Source organism: Trachurus trachurus, assembly GCF_905171665.1.
Source record: "Trachurus trachurus genome assembly, chromosome: 6".
Classification (NCBI taxonomy): Eukaryota; Metazoa; Chordata; class Actinopteri; order Carangiformes; family Carangidae; genus Trachurus; species Trachurus trachurus.
Genome location: NC_139897.1, coordinates 22,834,852 through 22,860,858, shown reverse-complemented (window position 1 = coordinate 22,860,858; position 26,007 = coordinate 22,834,852). Strand labels below are relative to the sequence as shown.

Below are 26,007 nucleotides of genomic sequence, written 5' to 3'. Positions count from 1 at the left end.
CAACAGGGACTGAAAAAGACAACCCCATCTATCCAGTGAGTTTTTATCTGCTGACATATAGAAACAAGTGGTTATACAGTATAAAGACCCAGATAAAGCAGTATTGACAAAAAGACGAGGTTTCTTGTTTGCACCAACTGCACCATAGAAAAAACAAATCTGAGCCGTGTGATAGGAATAAAAACTTCCAGCTATACGAATGAAGACCACAGGTGGAAACTTAACGTATTCTCATCTGCAGCTGATTTGACACAAACTGACAGCAGACATCAGCAACAGGCTCCGGGGATGTTACCAAAGCTACAGGATAAAATGGGTAATGTTAAATTAAATTATAGCTTTTGAGGATGCTTCTATACCACATCTATACAAATAATTTATCTCTTTCACAGAAACAGCCTTCACCCTTGCACCTATGAAAGATGCCAAAGAGGCCAATAGTTTAATACGTGCTATTTTGTAATAAAAGCATAATAAATAAATACATATGTACAAAAAAATGTCTGAAAAATGTACAGGCACTTGTAAAAACAACCATTTTCTGACACTTCAGGTGCTGCTTGGCAATATTTTCCTGTGCATTTATGGGAGAAAAGGATTTATTTATTTATTTTAAGCATTTGACTCAGCAGTAGTGTCAACATGACAAACAAATCCTCATGCGTTTCTTCCTACTTCTCCCGTGCTGAGCGCACCTCAGGCAAAAAGATACTTCAGGACTATTTGTAACCGCTGATCCTAATTCATCATCACCCCCCTCCCCGTGTAGGATCAAACAACCCGGACACAAAACACTCAAATGAAGCCGCTCACCAGTGGCAACACACGCGTGGTGTTTACATCGATGGGCCAATTTAAAAAGCCCAACTGAAGGCCACTGTACACCGGAGCATATAGCATCTAATGGGCAAAAGCCGATAGAGGTTATTCCAAACAATGTAACAATGTAAAAAAAAAAAAAAAAACTGCACACGCACCAGTTTACATCGCTTTTCATTGGCCTCACACTTAAATATCCCCTTACTATCTGTCTTCCATGATATACACACATATCCACACTCACACAGACGAACACACACACACCTCAATTAATCTTATCTTGGCCTCAGCCCATCAATATACAGTGCCTACTCATCATTTTCAGTAACCAAATATTTTGCATTTACTGCATGAATTCTTTTTTGTTTTGTTTTTGGTCTTTTCGGGAATGGGTGCTGCAAATTTGGGGCTTGGATCAGACATCATCACCCCCCCTTACATGTTGACTGTTACACAGCGTTACACAACACGCCCATCTGGATGCCCTTTAGATTGTCATTTGAGAATACAGTAAATCATGAGTGTTGAGGCAGCAGGGAAAGCGTTTGAACAGTGGCATGAGGACAGGATGAGACACTAAAACAAGGTAGCTACTAACCTGAGACAACTGTCCTGATCAGTAGCATTGTTAAACAGGATGAGCAGTCCCACTACTACACAAGACCACTCTTGATTATCTAGACAGAGGACGTTTGATGCAGTTTTCCAGTTCCAGTAAACAAATTCATTCTTAATCCACCACAGTCGATATAACGTCACCTCAACAGGTTGCATAACTAAATTCCCATAGGGATATACAGTAAATTTGTATACAAAATATTTTCAGTAAAACTGTTCATAAAGTAATAGATTACACTAGGGGGGTGGGGGCTATTCCACCAATTTTACACACAACAGTCAGTTTACTTGTCACGGAGAGCACTTCTTCTGGGGGAACGAAGCTTCAACGATGATGTGAATGTGTAACTAACATGTGGAGGTTTATTAGATTATTTTATAAATTGAATGATGGGAAATGTATGTAGGATCCAGTGTTTTGGGAGCTTGACCTGGTGTAGACTAAAAAGACTAAAAGATGAGCATCTTTGACCACTGGAGTACCCTTTAAGTGCGGTTTTCACCCTTTCTTCAACACTTGGCCTGACTCATTAAGAAGATGACCAGTCTCCAGACTTTTTTTACTGATGCTGCAGACGAGTCCACACAAGCCAACGATGTGTTTGATCTGTAGTTTTTTGAGCACTAAACAGACTGTAGATTTAATTAAAAACTGTGGACAGAGCCATAAAAAAAACATTTAAAAAAAAAGGTTAGTAGCTGTGTATCTAAAGTTGATGAGCTCTACAGTAAATCTGTTTGGTGGTACCTGAGGAAAAAGGACAATGGACAAAAAAATATATATACCGCGGCAAAATGTTTTTAGAGAGACTTCTATGGAATTCAATAGCATTCAGTACAGAGTGCCACATCTGTCCTGTGCACACACCTGGGTGTTAACTCTTCAGGTGGCAGGTAACAATACGTAACAATACCCATAACCTCTCTGCCACAGACTGACAAACACACACACACTTCCTTGATGCAGAGCTTTGACAAAAGCGAGCACAAGGTCGTAGAGCAAGGCATTCTGGGAACAGTTAGTGCACTGCTGAGTTCAACCCATGAAACCTGAATGATTGATTGATTGATTGACTGATTAGTTACGATTCCATCGCTCCCACATCTTTTCCGACTAAAATCTCAGACTTGGAGGTCCTTTGGTCAAAGACAATGTGACTGGCCAGGTAGATGGCGACAGCACCAAAGATGGCGGAGCAGGCGATGTAGGCAGTGACAGTCTGTGCGAACTGAACAATCATGCCCATGAAGAGGGTGGGGAAAACCTGAGAGAGGAGGAAGGTGCTGTCTAAGATGGCAAAGTCCAAACCCACGCCACGTTTCTCATACCCCAGCTCTGCCTCCTGGTCAGTGCCACTGCTGCTGTGAGATGAGCCGTTCTGGTTGTGTGGGTTGGGGTAGTACTCATAACTGTCCTGGCTGAGGAAGGCATGCCCATAGGCATCCCCGCTTTTGTGGTTTAGTCCACCCTCCTCTTCCACTGGAGTCAGAAACACGGAGTCTCGCTTGGGTGTAATCCCATTTTTATGTATGCTTTTGGTTTTCCTTTTTGGCATATAGAGCTGAAATGAAACATGGAAAGAAACAAGTTATCAGTGAAACACTCTAAATCAACACTCTAAATTGTTGTACCGTATTTAAGAAGTTACTAGGTCTGTATTTACCTCTTTCTCCTTGTGATAATGGCAGGTGAGTGTGTAAGGCAGAGTCTGCAGCGTGGCATACGCGTAGCCAGTGAGAGCCGCCATTACAGTGACCAAGACCACACTCTTGGACAGGCAGATGACCAGAGCAGAGAGCGTGAAGCTCACCATACTGCTCATGTAGACCCATCGTGACCCAAAGTGGTGGACCAGATGGCTCATGACCAGGGAGAAGAAGGTTGAGGTAGCACACTGCAGGAACAGGCCCAGACTGCCCATACGGATGCCTGAAAGAAGAATGACATTCGTTTTACAGCCACTGTTACACACAAAACAAATCTTTCTATGGGTCACAGAGAAGCCTGCATGGCATGGTCAGCTACAGGTAACCCTGATGCTGCGTGAACAGCTCTTTGGTGAGCCACAGATCCTGCAAAATTTTGTTTACACTGTCTCCTCCTGCATGTCATCAAAACGCTTCAAATGACCAAATTGACACATTAACACTGATTTTTGTGACATATTGTAAATCTAGTCATTCATTATGTCTTGTATTTGATTAAAAAAAACTTTAAACCTAACTCTAAAACATTAGTTGCTGAGCTAAAAAGAAATGAAACGATATGAAACAGTCGCTGCCACAAGAAGTAAAAACAACATTCTTATGGCAGCTGTGCAAGTAAGTAAGTTTTTGAGTTTTAGTACTAATCCCTGGATGTGTGGAGTGTTACTTATGTCAGCGAGCTATCAGCCTATCTCTGCGCTCGCTCTCGTGAACGTTGTGGGTCAGAAGTTCAGCAGCAGAGCACACAATCACTTGTGTGAAAGGACTACATGGATCATATTACTCCTGTAAACCAAAGCTGCTGTGCCCACTTTACAGACACTACAGAAGCTAATGAGGACTGAAATTCAAGCCCACAGAGATATGGGAGTGAGCCAGTCTATTACTGAATTTGTGCACAGGAGACCTGCTGCGGGGCGGTAAAAAGTCGCTGTTTGTAGACTATGAACTTGACAGATAAATACTTTGAATTGCAATCCCTCCCCATAGGAATGCTGATCAGAAAAAAGATAACATTTGCTGTTTAAAATTGGAGTTAAGAATGAAACAGTGAAGCTATGAAACTTGAGACAAAGCTGATTACCTTCTGCAGAAGAACATCTGCAGCCTGAATGATGTGGTTTAATAACATCCGCTGTGTTGCAAATTAAACAAACGCAACTCAGACAGACCTCAAAATTGTGTGTTTTGGCCGTCTACCTGGCTTGAATGAACATGTTCTTTGTGTGCCGATTCCTTGACATTAATTCTTTGTGAGTGTGACATTCCTCATGGTCCAGCAGGCAAAGGGAGCAGAGACAGAGGAAAAAAAGCAAAAAGCAAACAAAGTAGGGAGAAAGAAAGAGGGAGGGAGAGAAGAATGTGGATGGATAGATGGATGAAAATGTGAAAGAAAGTGGGTGAAAGGAAAGATTAAGAGCAACAATGAGGAGTGAGAAAACAGGTGGATGATAGAAGGATTGATAAAATTAGAAGGGAAGCTGGAGGTACTTAGTAAAGTAAAGGAAAAGGGTAAAAGCCAAAAGTCAAGAGGGAAAAAGGATGTAAGATAAGAAGTCTGGCTGAACAGGAAACAAAGGGAGACTTAAAACACTTGACTCACACATGGCCTGCTGTATTAAATCTGCAACTACTCAACATGGGGGCAAGATGATGTGCCTCACATCTGTCTTCTTCAGCTTCACTTACTGTTCTTTCTCAGGCCCGTCTAATAAAAATACACCAGGGAAAGATGTTTTCCTCTCCTGCTTGGCCCCTTTTACACCACTGACACAACACGTTAGTTAAGGTTTATCTTCCTGTAGACTGTCCGTTTAGTCTAAAGGTTATATATAGGCAAAATCTGACAACCCAGCATTTTCTTGGGATAAACCCATACAACTGTTTATCAGGATTAGAGACAACTCTGATTTACTGAGCAGGAAAGGATAACAACCTTGTGTATTTGTTTACCACATCAAGTGCAGGGTTAGACGGTAAATCCTTAAATACCTTAGATTGGTTTGACATTGGCTTAAGCATAATTGCCCAAAGGATTTGTTAGCTCTCTTCCGAGGCATTACTGCACAAAATGTTCATCACCTCATGTTTAAGTGTTGAATCAGAGTCTGTGTTAATGGCTGGTGGTTCTTGGTGTGTATGTGTCCTATAAAACCTGACAAGGGGCCAATATGAGAGCAGCAGGAAGGCATGTACTGTAGGCATGCAGGAACACAGGCTCTGTCCTCCACCTGTGCCCAAGGAATGCAAGTGCATCCTGCCCAGCTGTGACGAGGCCAGGATGGACCTTAAGCCGGCTATGTGGACAGGTGGTGGAGGTGAAGACGTGTTGATAAAACGTTGGACATGACTCACTAGCTCCATGGAGGTTTGCTTCATGACATCCTACAGCTTAATTAAAATGTTCTTGCTGATTTTAATAGACAGAACTGGAGGAAATTTTAATATAAAGTTCGGTGGAGAGATTAAAAAATGAAATTCAGTCATTATCGACTCACCCTCATGCTGATGAATACCCCGGAGTAGTTTTTTATTCCTCAAAATGCATCTAGAGACCCGGGAGGCCAGTTCGTAGTCCAACGAAATCCTAATATGAGAGTCAATAGCGCCCGACACAAAAACGTCCATAAAACCACACAAAAACCTTGTAATCTTCCTCCATACTGCTCGTCCGCGGCAATCCAAGTGTTCTGAAGGGATATAGTCCAGAGTTTACTCGAAACAACGTCATTTAGGACAGTCCTGTTTAGGCTGACATTCACACGTGTGAAAATTCAATACAGGACTGTTTAGTCTGTAAAAATGTCCTAAATGACGTCGTTTTAAGTAAACTCTGGACTATATCTCTTCAGGACACTTGGATTGCAGCAGACAAGCAGTATGTAGGAATATTACAAGGTTTTTGTGTAGTTTTATGGACTTTTTGTGTTGGGTCCTATTAGTCTCATATAAAGTTTTCGTTGGACTACAAACCCCCCTCTTGGGTCTCCAGATGCACTTTGAGGAATAAAAAACTACTCCGGAGTATTCATCAGCATGAGGGTGAGTCAATAATGAATTTCATTTTTTGGTGAACTATTCCTTTAATGAAGGCACCAACACACAATATCTACCACAAATAGCTGCTTGCACATTTAAAAAGATATTAGCTGAAGATGAGAAACAAGTTAACATAACAGAAATCTTCAATTCAGTGTGTATATAGAGGGAGTCTGACCGTCATCGTATCTCTGCCTGGACGCACTTCCCGGTAACGCACTGGGCACGCCCTCGTACAGGCCTTCCCCCACAAAGTCTGTGTAGAAAAGCATGAAGGACATGACGGCCATCCAGCTGCAGAGCTGAGCCACACACAGCTGTCTCATCACTCGCGGGACGTGGCAGTAGCTCCTGTAGATGGCCGGCGTCATGGACCAACATGTCCTCAACAAGCACAGCAGGGGACCGGACTTCAGCAGCCTCAGCTTGCACTTCAGGAAGTAGCAGCACGAGCGAGGCATGCCGCACCTGCCGGCCTCCATCGAAGCAGCCCCGGGCTCCAGCAGCGATCCCGACCCCGCCGAGCTACTGCCGGCGAACGAAGGCTCCTCGGACACCTTCATGGTGATGAGCACGCTGGAGATAAAGATGAGGATGAGGAGGGAGAAGAGGCACTCGGCCTGGCCTCCAAGGTAAACAGAGAGTATGCCACGACTCCAGTCCAGCGCAGGTAGCAAATAACCCACGCATCCTCCCAAGCTGACCATGAAGGAGAACATAGCGAAGGCTTGGCTGCAGTCTTCCTCGCTCCGGTACAGGTCAGACAAAAGAGCCTCCAGCGGCGTGAAGCACACTTGTCCACAAAAGTCAAGCAGTCCCACACCGAGGATAAGAAAGCCCACCTACCGAAAAAAAGCAGAACCATAACAGTAAGTTATTTTGTTGTGTGCTCTGCTCTGCAGCTAGAATTCAACAAAAACCTACAATCAACACAAAAACAAGCAGGCTACCTGCAGGGTCCGCCCGCCCCAAGTGAGACGGGCAGCCAGGACGTCAGCGTGGGGAATGATGAAAAGTGCCAGAAGAACTCCTGAAGACAGCAGCCAGATGAAAGGCCGCCTTCTGCCATAACTGCTGTTGCACGTGTCACTAGCCGAGCCAATCAGAGGGATAAACAGGAGGCCGAGCACTGGACCGATACCTGTGAACAGAAGCAGGGAAACACACAGAGAAAGTAAATTTAAAAAAAACACTAAAAAAACACAGAATCTGTAGAGAAGAAAGACCGAAGACACTAAAGTAACAAGCGTAAAAATATTAGTTCACAAACTGGGGGAGAAAAAATCTTCAGTTATACCATTTGCACAAAACCTTGAAGGGACAACAAGGAGTTTTGGAAGGCGAAGTGTTTTCATACTACATTTACCATGAGCCTCCGCTCGCACGGTGAAATTCTTGGACTGGCGCAAGATGGAGGTCTTGCCAAGAATGTTTTCATTCATCAACAATGAAAGTCAGAGGTTCGAAGACAATCAGATACCGCCGTAGTTCCGACCATAAACGGCGATTCGGTGGCGCTATTCCCATGACCCGCCGGGCAGCGTCCGCAAAACCGAAAGTAAGGAAACGCTGGTCGGCTCGCCCAGCATTTCCACCACTAATAACAATAACAAAATAACGATAGAGACAAAACGATATATTTATCGAAAATGGAGCCATTAACAAGTGTGGGTATATCGTAGATTCATCCACATTAATGTGAGACTTTTTTACAACCAAATAGAAACTCCTCGTTGTCCCTTTAAATCTCTTATGATTTTTTCCAGTAAACGTACGTATGGGACGATTTTTACACCAAAAACCCACATGCCTAGTGTCTGACATCTCTGCTGAGCTTCAGTGGCTTCCAGCAGCTTCCATGATGAGTATTTGTCACTTTGCCTTTCACCAGTCCTGTCTTGTTGCTGTCCTACCAGGGGGTGTAGTACTGTATGTGCCCCTCTGAATCATTACTGGCTGCTGGGGATGATTCCTACAGATGGCCTGCTGCCTCAAGGCAACCCATCATCACCTCAATCCCCCCCCCCCCCATCCCTCCCCACATGGCAAGGTCTGGCTAATTGGAGCACACCATGGCACAATGGCTGTTCTGAAATGACCAGATCTTGAGGCTAGAGTTTGACATTTAAAAAAAAGCACCCTGTTGTGTTTCCATTACCGATAAGCACCCTTGTTTTCATTCAGCATTTCTCATTAAAATGTCCTCGGCGAAAGGCTGTATTGTGAATTCATGCCCGTACCTCATGCTTATGCCCATGGACGTAAAATACAAATAATGTGAGGATCGACCTGCTCATCAACACACTGCTGTAACTAGGGGTCAAAAAAACATTTGCAGTGAAGAAGCAAGGCTGGAGGTACTTAGCCAGGATCCATTTGTGCTCTGTCTACAGTCTGAAACCCACAGGGAGACAACAATTAAGCCTAAACTGTGCCACAAAAGAGAAAACAAGACAGAAAATCCGGCCAGGTATACTGGAAGACAGCCAGACCCAGACAGGGAGTCGGGCAGGATATCTGAGAAAGCCAGACATGTCAGACAGACAGTCATCCCCTCCACCACATTTCTTCCCTCTGCAGCTGTGGGGGCCCATCATTACAATCCTCACCGTCTACAGCTGGAAGACAGACTGCCTCACACCAACACTCTCCTCAATCAGTACTCCTTGCAATATATTGTATCTCACACACACAGCAAAGCATGCTCTCCAGCTCTTATTGACAGAAACATATACATAAATAAATAAGTCTGCTGACAAACCTAAACCTCACATGATCCTACCCCCAATATAAAACGTGTCACATTCCACAATGTGTTCGGTTATTTAAATGTAAAGCTAAATATATTTTTAGAAAAAAAAAACATGTAGTAATGGACACCTTGGAGCTAAAAGCACCAAATATCTTCTCTAGTAACAGAGAGGAAACCAGAGAAAGAAAGTAACAACTGGAGGATGAAGTAACCAACAAATGGCCGTTAGATAAAGTAGAAAGCAGCCATCTGAGAACCTGACACTGCTGCTCGTGCTCGGGGAAATTAGCTTTAAGCCTCCCAAGACACAATATCTATCTTCGTTCAAATAACACTCAGGCACTCCATTATAATACAGCGAGATGAGAATTAGGTTGAGTGCCATTTCCAGATTGGCTTACAGTGCAGGGCAGGCTGTTTGGGAGGAACTCTACAATGAAATCATTTATCTTCATATCACCAGCAGCTGTTAGAGACACACAAGAGCAGAAGTGTATATTGTTTAATCCTTATACTTGAATAGTCACTTCTTGTCATCCACACAGAGCTTCTCCGTTTGGTAGGATTGTATCTGTTCAGTCACAAGACAATGTCTCAAAGAGGCGCCTTTAGTGAAGACCATGTGAATGCCATTTGGTCTGACAGGATGCAACTATTCACATCACTTACAAGTAAACTCAGTTACAGTGTTCAAATATATACCATATGGGTGAGGCTAATTGCACGTATGTACACATGCCACTCATTTGTGAGCCAAGCGTTGTCAAAATAGAAACATGTCTGTCTTCATGTTTCATTAAGAGTTTAAAATAGTTTTGGTAAGTTCTGATGAAAAATGTGTCTTTGACAGGTCGAGGGCAAGTAGAGCCACAAATAAAAATTAACATGAGAGACTCCAGACTGTTGTTCATCTGCAATGAGTTGCTTTCCATGGCTGGGTATGATTTTTTTTTTTAAAAAGCCTTTTCATGTATGATCTGTATGTTAAAAGTAAGTGGATCACTATATCTATCTCACATGTAGTATTAGGGCAGAGTGAAGTTACACTGTTGCCCCACCTGTATCTGTAACCAACAGGTGTTTCACTAAAACTACACTTCTAAAAAAAACAGTTGAAAATTGTTTTAACTTCAAACCTTAACCCTTGTCCTGCCAAAGGACACAACAGAAGATGTAAAACAAAGATTTAAACACATGTTGCGTAACAAATCTCCTTTAAACTGCTGTTTTGCAGTTGACTCACTGTTTAGACTCCAGCTGAATTGTCTACACCTTAAAATAGTTTCAGACAGATATAATAATGTTTGGTATTTAACAGCTGATTGTTTCTCTGAACTTTTCAGTGGCTCTAATGAGCAACACTCCCTGATGTCAGAGGAACACAGACATCTTTTTTTTTCTCTTTTTTACAAAAAGAATTATTGTTTTTCCCAGATCTTCAATACCTCTGAAGTGCCGCTGTAATGAAAACCACGTTTGAATTTCTATATTTGTTTGTCCTTTTCCTGTTATATATTTTTCTGCAAGTTTCAGGCAGACACTTGTTTCAGAGTGGGCATTATGTAAAACATACAATACATTACAAAACACCATGCAAAAGAAGGAAGAGAGAGAGAGTTACTTTGGGGGATCTAGACAGCTTTAAGTTCAGGTATGAATGCACATAAGATCAGTGATGGGAATAACTGCATTAAAATAAACGGCCGGGCGTTACTAACGGTGCTACTTCTTTCAGTAACGAGTAATCAAAAACGTTGCTGTTTCTCCCGTTACAACGCCATGTACCGTTATCAGTGTTACTTGACTCAAGTAGTACCATCAGAAAATAATACACTCGTTTAGAGAGGAACTAGTAGGCCTATGCAAGTCTGGTCGCTTTTCCTCTGTGTTGCTGACCCTCCGCCTGGTCATGTGCATTTGTTTACAACGAAGTGGGTTAAAAATCAATACATGGAGCGGTGGATGAAGTAACTGTCATAAACAAAAGATTGCGGGTTACGGAGCGCGTTTGTGTCGCGGTGCCGCAGGGACGAGAGCTGGGACACCGGGGCGGCGGGCCAAGCACGACACTGATGTTGCAAGGTTGGTTTTCAGCCGTGAGACGCCAGGTGGAGCCTCCGTTCTCACTCGTAACAAGTCACAAGTCATGTAGTTAACTATCACAATTAGTCCGAAGCTTTTTAATTAAGGTAAAAAAATGTAGCATAGCCACGGGAATTATCCTGCTTAGCTAGTTCCTCTTTAAGTGTACGTTATATACGGTACCTACACATTATTTTCAGTTCATCAACTGGTCGGAAAAAGACGTTTATCACCCCACCTCTTTCACACGCCACTGATCCAAACAGCTGATATAGGTGGAGTGATAAAGCATGACGTGGAGCCTGTCTGTGTGTGAGTACTGATCAAGTTGGTTAATTACAGATAAACGGGGTTAGGGAGAGAAGTCTGAGTAGACATATTGGAGCATTTAAAAAAAAAAAGCAACGCAATAGTTACTTTTCCTGGTAATTAATTACTTTTATCATGTAGTAACTCAGTTTCTAACTCAGTTACTTTTTGTGGAAAGTAACTTTAACTAATTACTTTTAAAAAGTAACGTGCCCAACACTGCATAAGATGCACCGAAAAATCATTTAGTCTGGGCCACGAGACCACATCGAAGGGCCACTTATTCAACCGATGTCCTCCGCCACAGTCTGATCATTCCCACCGCTGTTTCATACTGTACCTACCTAAGAAATGTATCACTTCAAATGGCTTTACAGCATCAGACGGCAGCACAATGATTTGCAAAAGTCATTATCTTTCTCTCTCTCTTTAATGCACTGACAAACGTCTACAGAGCTGATCTCTAAAGGACACAAGTGAGACGCATATGGAGACACGCTCTACTGCCAGGTGTGAGCTGATGAGCTTAGAGCTGACAACTTGTGATTGGATCAGCACAGACGCAGGTTAATACAGTCTGAACAAGGTCCAAGTGTCACTGTGGAAGATCGCGGCTTCACCTCCACCTTCACCTCCACCTCCCTCCCTCCCTTCTTGGCAGTTTGCTCTCCTGCTGCCTTTCAATTAGCGGCCGATTACCACCTCAACAAAACAACAGGTGATTTGGCCACTGATTAGTGTAACGACCTCAATTATGTCTTTATGACCTGAAAAAGAAAGAAGACTGGAGCCCTGAGGCATAGTGTAACCCTCCACCCCCCACAACCACAAAAACATGGCTACCTGTGGACAAACACCCATAATTTATACTGTATATAAGAAAATTTGGTAACACTTTATTTTAAGGGGTCCTTGTTCCTGTGTATCTACCTAATTAATTACAGTGTGATTACCTATGTAACCGTATGTAATAACATGTACTTACATTGTAAATATGTGTATTTTGGTGTACTTACAGGTCCTTGTTACACTTGTAATAAGAAATGCCTGTGCAAAGAGAGAGGCCACTTTGGCATTTCTTATTACAAGTGTAACAAGGACCTGTAAGTACACCAAAATACACATATTTACAATGTAAGTACATGTTATTACATACGGTTACATAGGTAATTACACTGTAATTAATTAGGTAGATACACAGGACCCCTTAAAATAAAGTGTTACCGAAAATTTGCACACAGAAAAAAACATGTACTCTTCAGAGGGCCCAGTCTGCTCTGGTTCATACTATTTTTGGTGAATTTAATAGCAAAAATGAAATTATTTCCCATTTGTATTGTGGCTGCAGTGTAGCCGCAGCAAACAAAGCATTCAGCGGAAGTAAAATTAAATATAATTTCTTTTCTGCCCTCGAAAACACACAATGCAAGGTGAATATGTGGCACTCAAGGACTCTGAAAATGTATAATTTGAAACACTCAGACGAGAAACAATATCTCAAGTGGTCTGTAAACAAGGCAGAGAGGAGACAGTTGAATCCTAACAGTTCCACAGTCTATCCTTGGGTGTGCAAGTATGTGTGTGTGTATGTGAACAAGACCACCTTTGCCTGTCAAGTTTAATGAATACCCTGTCAGAAAGGGACAGAGGGAGGGAGGAATGATGACGGAGCATGCATTTGTGTGAAAGAGAATGAGATAGAAGCACAAACATGTCCACTTGCACACACACAGACACTCACGCTATGAGGAAGCAAAGAGGTCTGGTAATCTGATCCCCCTATTTCGGTCTTCAGCCACCCACCCAAGCCAGCCAGCCTCTCTTACCTAGCACCATGGTCATGTAGCGCTCCTCCACTCCAGCCTCCAGCAGCAGTGGGGGAACGTATGTGATCCCAGCTGCCACACAGATCTCCAGGCCACAGGTCAGGGAGTTCAGCAGGACGAGACGCCACTGAGACCTCCATCCAGGCATATTTACAGGGGCTGGCTCGCCTTTCCTCCCTTCTGGGATGGCCACTACTACTGGGGGCAGGGGTGGGGGCAGCGTGGGGAGGCAGATGGTGCCCCGGTGGGACGAGAGGGCTGTCGGGGAGGGACAGCGGCGAAGACACGTGGATGTCTCAGATGACCTGGAAGATTCATCCTCTTCTCAGCATTCCTGATCTGAAGGGGAGAGCAAAGGAGGAGGAGAGCGGTGAGAAATGGAAATGAGGAGATTTTGCAACTTGAAAAGGTAAAGAAAAGGGGAAAAAAAAAAAAGGAAACACATAAACATGACACACAGCTGCAAACAGCCTCTACATGGCTGTATATCTTATATAGTCTATAATTTGTTGCTGTTCCAGACAAGGCATGTCTCATTAGACAGGTCATTCCCAGGTTACTACACCTGGCTGTCAGAGGCCATGTTGTGCATGGCTGGAGGTGGGGGGGGGGTATCATATCAACGTGACAGCTTTCTCACAACAGAATCCACAATCTTTGCGCCGTCTTCCGGTGTATTCTCCAGAAACACTGAAAAAATGGCAGTGACAGTCGCAGCATAGATATGAAACTGATGTATTTTGAGATTTCTTCACCAGTAGCTTCAGGACAGCAGGAATAACAACAGGCAGACAGAGGAGAGATGAGTCAGCTGGAGCGACGTGGCAAACACACCAAACCATTTGCCAAGAGAATTCTTTCTCCCTCTGCTGTTCTGCTCAGATTTTTTCTTCTTTTTTTTTTTTTAACATTTCAAAATATGCATGCTGGAGGTTTCGAAGAAATCAAACTTTCAAAAGGAATCTAATTTCCCATCTCTCTTTCCCTTCTTTTTCTCCCTTTCACTGAGGATAATAACTCTAGTATTAGTGGAAGGATCTAAAATTCCAGCCTTCCCTTGCCCGACCCTGTCATTATCTGTATTATTAAGGTCTGATTGCAGCTATAGAAGGATGTGCGAGTCCTCCCTCTAGAAATTTTCAGCACGTTACTACAATTGTTGAACCGACTGCACGTGACATAGTCTTTAGCACCTGAAAGGAAATCACAGTAAAGCGAGAGAGAGATGATAAGGCAGGAAGCAGGAAGCATGTTTTACCAGGCTAGGTTTGAATACGTTAATGTTGTGCCAGATAAAGGAAAAGTGACGGCAAAGTCATTCACTAGATCGAGCTGCATCCATGTGCATGACTGTAAGTTTTGTGTGTCAAGACACTCACACAACAACAACAATTACCACCTTGGTATTTTCCTGAACACTGTCCTACATGGACACATGAGTCAACCACACCTAGAAAGACAACTCTTCCAGCGACAATACATGACATTCTCTATTACTGGCCTTGCTGTAAAGATGCTGTGTGTTCATTTTGCTCTATTCACTCTAGTTTTCAGGCATTTTCAGGCTCTCCGGAGTGAATGCAACTGATTTTCATCAGAAGAAATTGACAAAAAAAAGGGAAAAACACAAGATGAGTCACAGTTTATCTATGACAGTCCTCTGCAGCTTCTGTCTCAAGGGTCAAATATTTGACATGACTTTAATTTAGACGACAATAACCATATCAGATGAACTGACTGAAAGAGATTTAAGCTGTGAAGAAACAAGAGAGGAGGCAGATTGATGGAGCAACATGTCCTCAGTTAACTAATCAGTCCGTCTCCAAGAAGTATGCGTTCATTTACAGATCTCTCTGCTTCTTATTGACCACAAACCCCCCTCCTCAAAGAAAGATTATTATTGTCGATCGTCATCCTTTACCGAATCAAGCGTGTGTTCTTTTAAAGCAGAGGGAAAGAGCAAGAACAGTCAGAACAGCCGCAGACACATAAACAACAAGGTGCTATATTTGCATTTTGTGTGACATTTCTCTGCCAATGCTGCCCATCTGTTCTCTCCCAGCAAACAAAAATGGATGTCATCATCTCCAACACGACTTTGCTAATCACAGAAATGTACTCAGCTCAGTGAGTGATCTGATCAGATTCACATTGTAGTCCAAGGAAAGCAAGGATCAAAACATACATACAACTTATTATCATCATCATCTAACTTTTCATGCAGGACTTGTAGCTTTTGTGCTTTGTAAAAAAAAAAAAGAAGAAACTGCATGGATAATGAAAACTCACACAATTAAATTTTATAATTAGTTAAAAAACACGGAAAGAAAAAATGAACAGTGCTTGACTGTGCAAGTCAGTACCAGAATGTCCAAATAAAACGCTCTTATGCCCTTTTCACATCATTATAATTTAAGATGTTAACTGAATGCGGGCAATGATGCCATCAGAGTTCCTCCAGCATTCATACACTCCCAGTCAGTCATTACAAGCCCCTTTCAAATACAGACTCTTTGAGAATGTGAAGGACAAAGCAACAGTGTTAGCAGTGCTGGACCTAGCAGGGGCCTGGGTCACTCAGAGAGAGGACCATTTCACACCCGTCAGATCTCATTCCCACCCAGCCTGGGCACACTGAAAGACACCCATCAGGGGACCAGCCTTTGCCCCTACGGCCTGTCTGGCCACTACAACCCCCCCCACCCCCCACCCCTCTACCCTCGTGTTCTGCGTGTATATGTACCTTCTCCCTCCCTCTCTCTCTCCCCCTCTCCCTCGCCTCTGCATTTCTTCCTCATCCTCCCTCAGCCCCCGAGGTCAGCTTCATCTCTGACCTGCATTCTAAGAGGACTCTTTTGATATATCTGCCCACGACTGGTTATGCCTCTATGGGTCTACTGAATTTCAGTATGAATGCTTTCTATTGCTGCCCCAGCTGACTCCCTCGCAGACTTTCTCACTGGAAATGGAGAGGGGGGGCGGAGTGGGAGTGGGGAGGGGGGCCTCAAGAGTGGTAAGAATAGAGAAATCTGATTTGTCTACCCGAGCAGTCGTGGCTCGTCTGTCTGGACAGCTGCCCGAATTGCGAGTCAGATTCCAGGGTTTTGTAAATTGAATGGTTGCTTAAAGTCTTGACCCAAAGTGGCGGTGGCAAGGCAGAGAGCGAGGACGCTGGCGAGGGTAGAGAGAGGATGGAAGGACTGTCTGAAAGTCGGTGGCAGCAGAGATCAAGAGAGAGTTACAGATTATCAGTCAATTTATCCGACCAGTGAGGTAAAAAATCCAATGTCTGCTTCAAGTATGACACTCTTTAGCCGGCGCAACGTTCGTGGCAATTTCACGGAAGCAAAACGGCGCTCTCGAGCTCGCGAAAACACACTCGGCCAACGCCACACACACACACACACACACACCCATTCCACCGCTTTGCTTAATGACACCTCTGACTCTGCAATGTATTCTAGTCATGCCCTTCATCGTCTTCCCAAAGCCCCTGGAGACGCAAACGCACGCACACACACGGTTAAGACAAACAACTCTCCTTGTCACCTTACGTGTTTAAACATTACAATCCGAGCCAAGCTGGTAAAGGCTGGAAAGGAGGGAGTGGGGGGGGGGGCAGAGGATGGTGGTGGGGGTCTGCTTTTGTCAGTTCTCCCACTGCTCCATTACCAACCCCTATTCAGCTGCCCCCCCCCCCCCCCCCCCCAAAAAAAAAAAAATGCTGCTAATGACTGAGCGGTATTCTCACAATACAAAACAGGCTTTGTATACATTGTGCCAGGGAGTAATGCGATATAGTGAGGTATCAAGTCCATTTCCAAGTCTTTCATTAACACGGTTCATATAGATGCTAGGATACACACACATGTGCATGTGTGTGTTGTGTGTGTGGTTGGTCGGAAAGGGGCGTGGGGGTCTCCCAACAGACAGCAGCAGGGTTTGGAAGAGAAGAAGGGAAGGAATTGCTCTGGGATGACATCAGAGCCACAAGCACAGTGGAGGCTGTGGCTGCAGAAACCTCAGCAGGAGGGTCTGACTGTGTGTCTGGCTCGGGCTGAATGGCTGCAGCGCTGTGGCCTTCCTCCCCTTTGAGTTCCTTCGCATTGAAGGACCCGACCGTCCGCATGGAGTGACAACAGGAGCGGCCTTTATGCCGACTTGCTTTCCTGGCTCGCTTCCTGCAAACCTTTTCTCTAACGGGCTGTCCTTGCCTGTTCTCAGAAAAACACAAACAAGATGAGATGGAGCGACTCCTAATGAACAGTGTCGTGGTTGCGATGTCTCTATAATATCGCCACCGCCACCTCTGCGTTTTTCCATCAGTGCCAAAACTTGAGACTCACCACGGGAGTCCTGGGAAGAGAGGCATTAGTGAATGGTGTCACAAGAGAGGTTCCTCCCAGACAATGTCCTCTCAACGTGTCCTCCAGGTTTTCTGGGTTTTAAAAGTATGACTCGGGTTGACGCAAATTTCACCACTCGTCTGAAATCTCTCTTAGCTGTGGGCTAGCAGCTCGCCATGGCTGCGCTGCGCTGGATGTATGTTCAGAAGAGTGTCTGTTGTGTTCAGCTCAACCTCTCTGACTAATCTTTTTTTTTTTTTTTTTTTTTTGTGAAACACGCTCACACAGCGGGATACACGCAAATTTTCCACTCAAGATGAAACATTTTCAACTCACGCCAACACGTCTTTGCTTCAATTTGTGCCACCCCAGGTGAATTTGGGTCACATATTTACAAATTATCTCTCTGCACTGTCTCAAACACACAGTTTCAATTGAAATGACACATTAACTCCTTTCAGTTTTTACACCTAAACATGCCCGGTGCTTTAATTGATAATTCAACCCCATTAACCCCCATAAAGCACTTCACATGCAAATAATTACCATTTTAAAAAGACATTTAACCAGTCAGTCATTCCTCCTGTGTTCATCCCTACCAGATGTTTTACACTGTTATGTGGCCTGTCATCCAGATGAGCACACCATCAGACCTCTGGCACCATTTTTCCCCAAACACACCATTTCCCTCTCGTTACTGACAACCGGATAAAACGTGGAACTTCTTTAAACTACCTCAATAAAAAAGTTTAATGTTTGGATTTGTGTTCTGTCAACTGCTTACTTGAAAGGCAGCCCTGACCGTGCTGACCCTACCCCCCAGCCTGTAATCTTAAGCCCACTTCCGTCACTGTGACCCCTGACCCAGCCTTTCACCGCAAATCATGTGACCGACCTAACATTTCAAAGACAGCGGCAGCAGCAGGACGACGGTCTGCTCCTAATATTCTCCTCCTGTACCGCGCTGCCTTGTTAAGTGAATAGTCAACCTGTTGCCCGTTATTTTAGAGCAGTGCCTCCGAGTAGATACGATGGAGGGACACACTACATCTTACATTGGAGCAGGAAAGACGACCTTGTCTTATTTCTGGAGGGTCTAATGGCTTTGCAGTGCCAAAATGTGAAGTGCTCTTTTTTATCTCCGCACCTAATTAGGACGATGACTCAGAATAAGTCCCTTAAGTTTAAAAGACCAAAAGGATGACGAGAAACGAATAGTTCATGGCTTCTGAGAAAAGAAAAGAAAAGAAAAAAAAAGCACTGCAACCGGTGTCTTCAAACGTGAAATCTATTATCAAAGCATTCACAGTCATTATTCATTTATTCACAGGAAAAGGAATACGGTACCTCAGCACTTTTTAACAGCGCCTCAACACCAGTGGACTCCAGACCTCCAGTAAGTTTAAAAAGTAGTAATGCTCATCTGCGGAGGACAGCCAAGAAGTCACATGGATGGATTAACACAAAGCAACTTGGGCTGGGTTTGCACTAGTGTTTGCATTAAGGTGTGTGTTATATATAGGGTGAACTAAGGGAAGACTGCCCCTCTGTCCACAATGAAGCCAGCTAACAGCTCTGGGAGGTGACTGTTATCATTCTGGCTCATGCAAACAGTACAACAATGGAGTGCAGCAGAGTTGAGCCATGTAGCCTCTTGTGAGTCAATGTGGCTGATAACGCGCCTCTCCAGACTCTGGCTTTCCAGTCACTGAAAACCCTATTGTGTCAAGGTGAAAGGGTTGGTGAGAGGGAATGCAAACGCTAATGAGTTTTCATTCAACCATGATCAGGTGTGTTTACATTTCGTTAATAGCACAGTTAAAAATTCTAATTAGGTTTAATCACCAGTCAGTTAACTGCTGTGAGAGGGCATTTCTGATAAATTTAGACTTTCTTTTTCTCTCACACTTGTTGTTTCACATTAATTTATCTTAACACTCCAATTAGTTTCTTTTCCTAATCAAACAAACGTCATCAGCACATGTTTATGAATGGCTTTATCTTATCGAAAAGAAGCCACATTACAGCCAACATTTAATGTGGCCTGGCTGCAGTAGGGTGTTAAAACAGCCTGTATCCTTATTATCAACTGAGCTCTGACAAGTGTCCAGTCCAAATAAAACAACATTTGTACTCAGATGAAGGTCTAACTAGTACATCTTAGTCAAGACCATGGCTTTAATTAGACTTTTTAAAAAACATAACTGACCTTTCAATACCATTAGCCCACACCATTCTGGCAGATTTACTTCATATGCTATTACAAACTCTGACTGGCAGCATCCAAATTTCCCAAATGCCAATACATGACTAAAACTAAAAGTGTGTGTTTTTGCCATTAAAACAAAATGTAATATTTTATCCTGTATATGAACTGTTTGCACCTCTGGCCTTAAACACGCACACACAAGAGGAAAGATAAAGTGTGATAATAACAAAACAGCCACAGTGAGCTACTAATAAGTGGTGTTGTTGAATAAAGTGATACTTACCAGCCAAATGAGCCAAACTCAAAATCCATCTACAGCCTGGCATTGCTTAAAAATTGAGCATCAAATCTATTTTAAAAGGATCCCCGCAGTTTACCCAATCAACACTCCACTTCTCTGACTTGCAGAGCATATCTGCACCGACTCTTTTGACCACCTGCTTCAACTCAATGCTCAGGAGTCTGACTCTTTTTTTATCCTGCTTCTCTCTGTGTCCCCTGTTCCCTCCTCTCTTATTTAGCTCACCTCCTTTGCATCCCTCCCATTATTCTCCGTCCCTCCCTCCCACTCCTCTGTGCCTCAGCCTGTAAGGTGGGAACTTGGGAAAATCCCAAAGCACTTGAGGAATCCTATCGCTTTCTGTCTGTATGTATCTCTCTTCACAGAAAGGACTTTTTTTTTCCCTTTAAAGATTTTGGTTGAGAGGCAAATGTGCTGAACGCAGACACACACACTCACCTATGTGCTATAATGTGCTATAGTAGGATCACAAGAGGCAGCACAGTAACAAAGAAAGAATTGATATCATCTAACAACCCCACACGGAGGCCACTCCCCCACCCCTTCTGTCTCACTATCTATAACCACTCCCTAAAAGTTCTGTATTATACCCCCTGACCTAGTATCATGTTTAGCTGCCTATCAGGGCTGGGGCAACACTCCCACCCTCTCTTATTACTTCGTTTCCTCTCACCCAGTCTTAGTTAAGCTCCTGCTCCTGCATGACCGCTTGTCTGTGGACTGCTTTAACCCTTCTTCTGGTTCACTAGCTCCAGCAGCAATAAGCCTATTTGAGTAGACACATACATGCATGCACGCACAGAATATACCCCACAAATGCTCTCACACACACACACAGACACACACACACACACATACTATCACTCCACCCCCAGCTGGCTGCCATGTCTGTACCCCATGCCTGCAGGCCAAGACCAACCCTCTATAGAAAAGCTTTTAATTTGATAACAGTGAGAGGAAGAAAGAAAGTGGAGCGCAGGGAGATCTAAAAACGGGGAGGGTGATTACTGGAGGGTGGGTGGGAGTGATGGGGGTGTTGAGTAATGTCATTAGACTACGGCTGGCTTTAAGGAATCTCCATTTGTGGAGCCCAGAGGCAGATCAATATGAAGACAGAGTGCAGAGAACGGCTGCTGGCAGCACTTCCCCTCTACAACAGGAGCGGCTTGCCTGGAATTAAGAGAATTCTGAAAATCCCATTTTGGAGAAAGGCCGGGGCCTCACTAGCTTCGGCTTGGACGTCTGTGTCCACTGTCCAGAAGCATCGAAAATGTTTCCCCCTCATGAATCTTTTGTTTGGATAAAATTGGAGCAAATACACACAGAACAAAGCAATGTCCTTCCTTTAAAATAGCATTAGCCACCCCGAGCACAAATATGCACACCCTCATAGTAGCCTAATGATTAACTTGGAATGGAAAACTCCAAAAAGCTTTTCTTTGTGTGTCAGTCCAGGGGAACTGTATGGATAAGAAAGGGAAAAAAAGGAGGTTTACGCTGAAAATACTGAAGCTCCAGCCAAAACACCCCAAAACCTCAAGTACCAGACTAGACAGACGGTTTCCCAACCAGCTGACAACTCCTTACAACACATGGCCCTGTTACTACATACACTGATACTGCTACACACTTTGTGTATCTTCAACCACTTGCCATGCGCCGATTATGTTTCTATTGTTAACATGTTGTGTGTGTGTGTGTGTGTTTGACTACAGCTTTGGCTAAGATGTATATGAGCACTCTGGTCAGGCCAAGAAGGCTTTAATTCTGGGTCTCTCCACAAACATCTGCAACGCTGGCCAAACCCAACATGCCCATAATAAGCTACAACACAGTGCTCTCTCTCTGCTTTGATAAACTGAGGAAACCACAACAGTGTGTCAGAAATAGAGCTCATGGGCTGCTACTCTTGGCGTAGCAGCAGGGACCCAATAACGCCTAAATGTCACCCACATTATACATAGCACGAAGGACGCGATGGGAAGGTTCAATCACTCATTGTGTGCTTCCACAGCAAATTAACCTTTAAGTAACTACGTGACACTGATGCTTAAGCAGAGCTCCTACACATTCCTATTTGCTTTTAGCATCTAATACCTTCAGGATTAGCGCTACCCAAACAACGATCTAAGAGCAGCAGACCGTTAGCATTCTCCAGGAGTTATCTATACAACACCGTAACATAGTTGGTCCATGACTTTTCTGTATAGTCTCTCGGGGCTTAAAAATCTCATCAGTGTCTTACTCACACGGGGCCATCTGTTGCGTACCGCCACAGAACTATCACAGCTGCTACAGTATCATAAATAATGAAAATTCAATTATGAAATGTTCAGTGAGTGATGGCGTTACATCCCCTCCAGGATCAATCATACTTTGCACACGTCTGCTTTACACATGTTAGTCTCAGCACCAGAGAGACAGAAGTGAACTTGAGAAAGCAACAAGTTCATTTAAGTTTGTAAGGTTTTTTTTTTTTTCCATTGAACCAGAATTATCAGATGCGACTCTTTTTGAACTCCTGAATAAATACTTGATGCGTTGGTGAGGAATCCAGATTTTTCATCCAATCAATGTAGCGTGCTAATGAGGACTATTTTGGTAAAAAATAAAAATAACTGGTTTGGTCCCACTCACTCACATCTTTGGATTTGACCGATCTTATAGGTGTGTGTGTTAAAACAAAATGGAGCCAAGAAAAGCTTAGAGCGGAAAAAGACTCACTCAACCACTTCATGTCATTCAGCCTCCTTACCACTTCTATTACTGTTCAGCTATTGCTTCAACAATGTTCTTAAGCAGTCAGTTTTCCAATGACTTAATACGTTTTTTCAAAATGTTCAACTTTTATACTAACCTTTAACAATTTAACCATTTTTCAACCGTTTCATGTAAATCAACCTCCTTCGTGCAAGTTCTACTTTAACTATTATTTCAGCTCTGTTAGCATGGCTTCAGTAATGTTCCCAGTGTGTACTTTAACTTTTCCAACTATTCAACTGTTAAACTCATGCATGCAGGATTTTCAACAATTTCTTCAGCCCTTTTAAATGGGCTTAAAGCTGTAGCCTATATGTTAAATCAATAAATCAGTCAGTTTAAAAGTTCCACTTTTCTATAGCTTCATCTGTTTCAGCATTGCTTCAGCAATGGCATTTAGCCTTAAGCATGTACATGCATTTTCTTTAGGAAATGCATTTTCAAGTTAGCATGTGATTTTTCCCCTCGGAAATGTCTCCAGAGGCAAATCACTGGAAACAGACCATAAACATGAATTGTATTTGATCACTGAGCACATTAATAACAAAACCCTGCATGAAAAATCACATAGATACTAATTTTGCCTCACTTTGTCTTTAATATAGATCCAGAAGTTAGATTAAAAGCTGCACACCAGGAACCGCAACTGAGTGCTGCTTTCAAGGTCCCTGAAAAAAAAAATGACAGCATTACTTGCTATTGCTTGCTGTCTTCCTGAAAAGGAGACTCTCAGCAGGACATTAGTTCAGCTGCTGGGAAATGAGGTGTCCTTACAGGAACATGGTTGAGCGCTTGTTGAACAAGCAGAAAAATCGGCAGGGATGCCGTTAGACATCCACTAGGGATCATAATCTATTACTTAGATCAATAATATTGGATGAAGGTAAAATTGCAATGTTATAGTTTACAGAAATGAGGATATAGTTTCCACCAAATACAGCTTTTCAGTTTAGGCCACGAACAAAAAGCAATTGTTAATAGTTTTCATTATAGGTATATTGTACTGCGTAGTCCTTGTTATACAAACAGAAATTTTATTACTGAAACAAAACACTGTTAAATCCCACTGGGAAGAAGACATTAGTGAGGGTGAGAAAAAAAACAAAGAAATTGCAAAAAATGATAAAAAGTGGTACAAGAATGGGCCAGGATAAAAGGATTAAGATATTCCATGAACCAAGCATATAGTTTGTTGTTCTTTCACTCCATGGCTACAGTTGAGCACGTAGTCATTGTGGCCACATGAACTCAGCAAGCAGGAGAGACCTTGCAGTGTGTGTGCAATGTAAAAATACTTGGAAGAAAATTGTAGTGCAGAGTTGCTGGGTGACTCCGAGAAAGCCGAGGTCTGAGAGACATTACCAATGGAGGAAATAAGGCTGAGGAGGTCGTTCCAGCTGTTTTTCAAGAAACTGGAAACACCACGGTCATGAACCTTCCAGCTGCATGGATACAGTTAGTGCACAGAGGGCTGACAGACAGAAGGACAGTTGGACATCAACAGGTCCATCTCCCTTTTACAGCTGTTGTCAGAGCTGGAGTGGCCCCAGGGCACAATGATTAACGCCTCAGTCAAATGCTACACAAACCAGATGGTAGAGATAGAAGAGAAGGGCAAAGTCCTCTCTCTCTTTTTCTAACTAGTAGCATGCACAGGAAAGCATGAACCCACACACATACAGCAGCATGATTCTCCACATATGCTCAACGCTGTGTGTTCATCTTTAATAAACAGCCAACCCACAGTCAAGTGCTCTACGAAGGCCGCCCTTCGAAACATAAAAACAGCTGTATAAAAACACAATTATACAAAAGGAAGGGTTTTACAGCATAACTATCTTTGTGTGCCCAACCCATAAATGCAGACTAACAGGCGGAAGGCTACTCGGGGCCTTCTGGGAAAATAAGAAATGTCAGTCATCAGCACTATAAACCGAAAAGCTTCACAACAAAAGAAACATGTAATCAAGACAAATCTTTCCTTCCTTCATTTTAATCATGTCCTCTGAACGTTGGACAGGACGCTCCAACTCAAACTACCCAAACAAGTTCACAAACAGGACACCGGCGGTGACTGTCAAGTAAGGGAAGGGGGGGGCAACGCTTCCACTACTTGTCATTGTGTGATGTGTTTTCCTGCACATGTGCGCACAGGCGGGCACCTTTACGCACTTATGTGAGTCATAAGGACCGTCAAGGGACTGATCTATCGTGGCCGATTCCCCAAGTCTGTTGTATGAAACATTTCCAACAAAACATTGGTCCGGCAGAAACAGGCATCAAAGCACTCATACACATATTGACTCAAATCGTAAGCCCGATCCTTTCACATGGCAGTGAGCATCTCACATATCAAAGGTCTCCCTCAAACGCTCAATAGCATCCCTTTCAGCTTGCTACATGAAAGAGAACACACTGGTGTCTTATATGCTGTTTTCCCATTCACAGAGCCAAACTTCAAAGAGGGCTAAATCAAGTTGGAAACCTCTCACTGTCCCCTTGGCTTGGTGTTTCTTGGTATTTTAAGACAGAAATTATCAGGAGGTGGCAGGGTCATTCATAATTCGGCACACTCAATGCCTTACCAGATTTGCCCTTTCTAGATCTGCCACTTTACACACTCTCTGGGGCGTCTCTGACTTGCAGAAAGAGTCAAAGCCAGAGTGTGAATATGTATTGCGAACATCTGGCCAAGTCCTTATCACCATGGGAAAATGTCTGAGGACAAGCCTGTGTTATCCCTGCTCCAGGGTCTGTACTTGTCTGGACTTCCAACTGTGGTTTAGCAGTTTGACGATGTGAAACTGTCAAAGCAGTGCTTCTCATTAATGGGGAATTACAGAAAAACGAGAGGCTTCTTTGCCGTCTGTCCTCCGCCTTCCGTGAGAGCTGGACCTGAGGCTGTTTTGCCTTCAATGCCACGCAGTCCCCTCCACACTTGAACCATGTGGGCAGAACTAAGTAAATCCAGTAAATTGAATTAGGCAAGAAGAGGGGGTGTGAGAGTGAAGCAACACAAATAGACTCAGACTTGTGGGTCTGTTTTTCCACTCTCGCCGAAAAGAGGTGAGTTTGGCCGTGTTACTTTCGAGTAACTTGGCTATTGACTCTTGGGTAGCCTTAGTAGAGTAAGGAAATGTGCTGGCACTCTGGTATTAACCTGGCACTTTTATAAACCACAATGCAACTTGGCTGCCAACAGTGTGGTCAGGGATTTGTCTGTTATGCTAGTAGCAGCT

The 26,007-nt window shown here is 43.5% G+C and overlaps 1 protein-coding gene across 1 annotated transcript in view; it reads right to left on the bottom strand.

Moving 5' to 3' along the window:
• Positions 1–1,170: 1,170 nt before the first annotated feature.
• The window catches only part of LOC310986936 (solute carrier family 45 member 3), a 30,446-nt gene continuing 5,609 nt past the window's right edge, over positions 1,171–26,007 (bottom strand). Inside the window, exons 2-6 of the mRNA XM_083973055.1 lie at positions 13,153–13,491; positions 7,134–7,324; positions 6,362–7,025; positions 3,102–3,367; positions 1,171–2,999 (exon numbers count right to left, since the gene is read on the bottom strand). Coding sequence (XP_083829181.1) covers positions 2,520–2,999; positions 3,102–3,367; positions 6,362–7,025; positions 7,134–7,324; positions 13,153–13,300 — 1,749 coding nt within the window. The 5' untranslated portion in view covers positions 13,301–13,491 and the 3' untranslated portion in view covers positions 1,171–2,519. The remainder of the gene's footprint in view (positions 3,000–3,101; positions 3,368–6,361; positions 7,026–7,133; positions 7,325–13,152; positions 13,492–26,007) is intronic.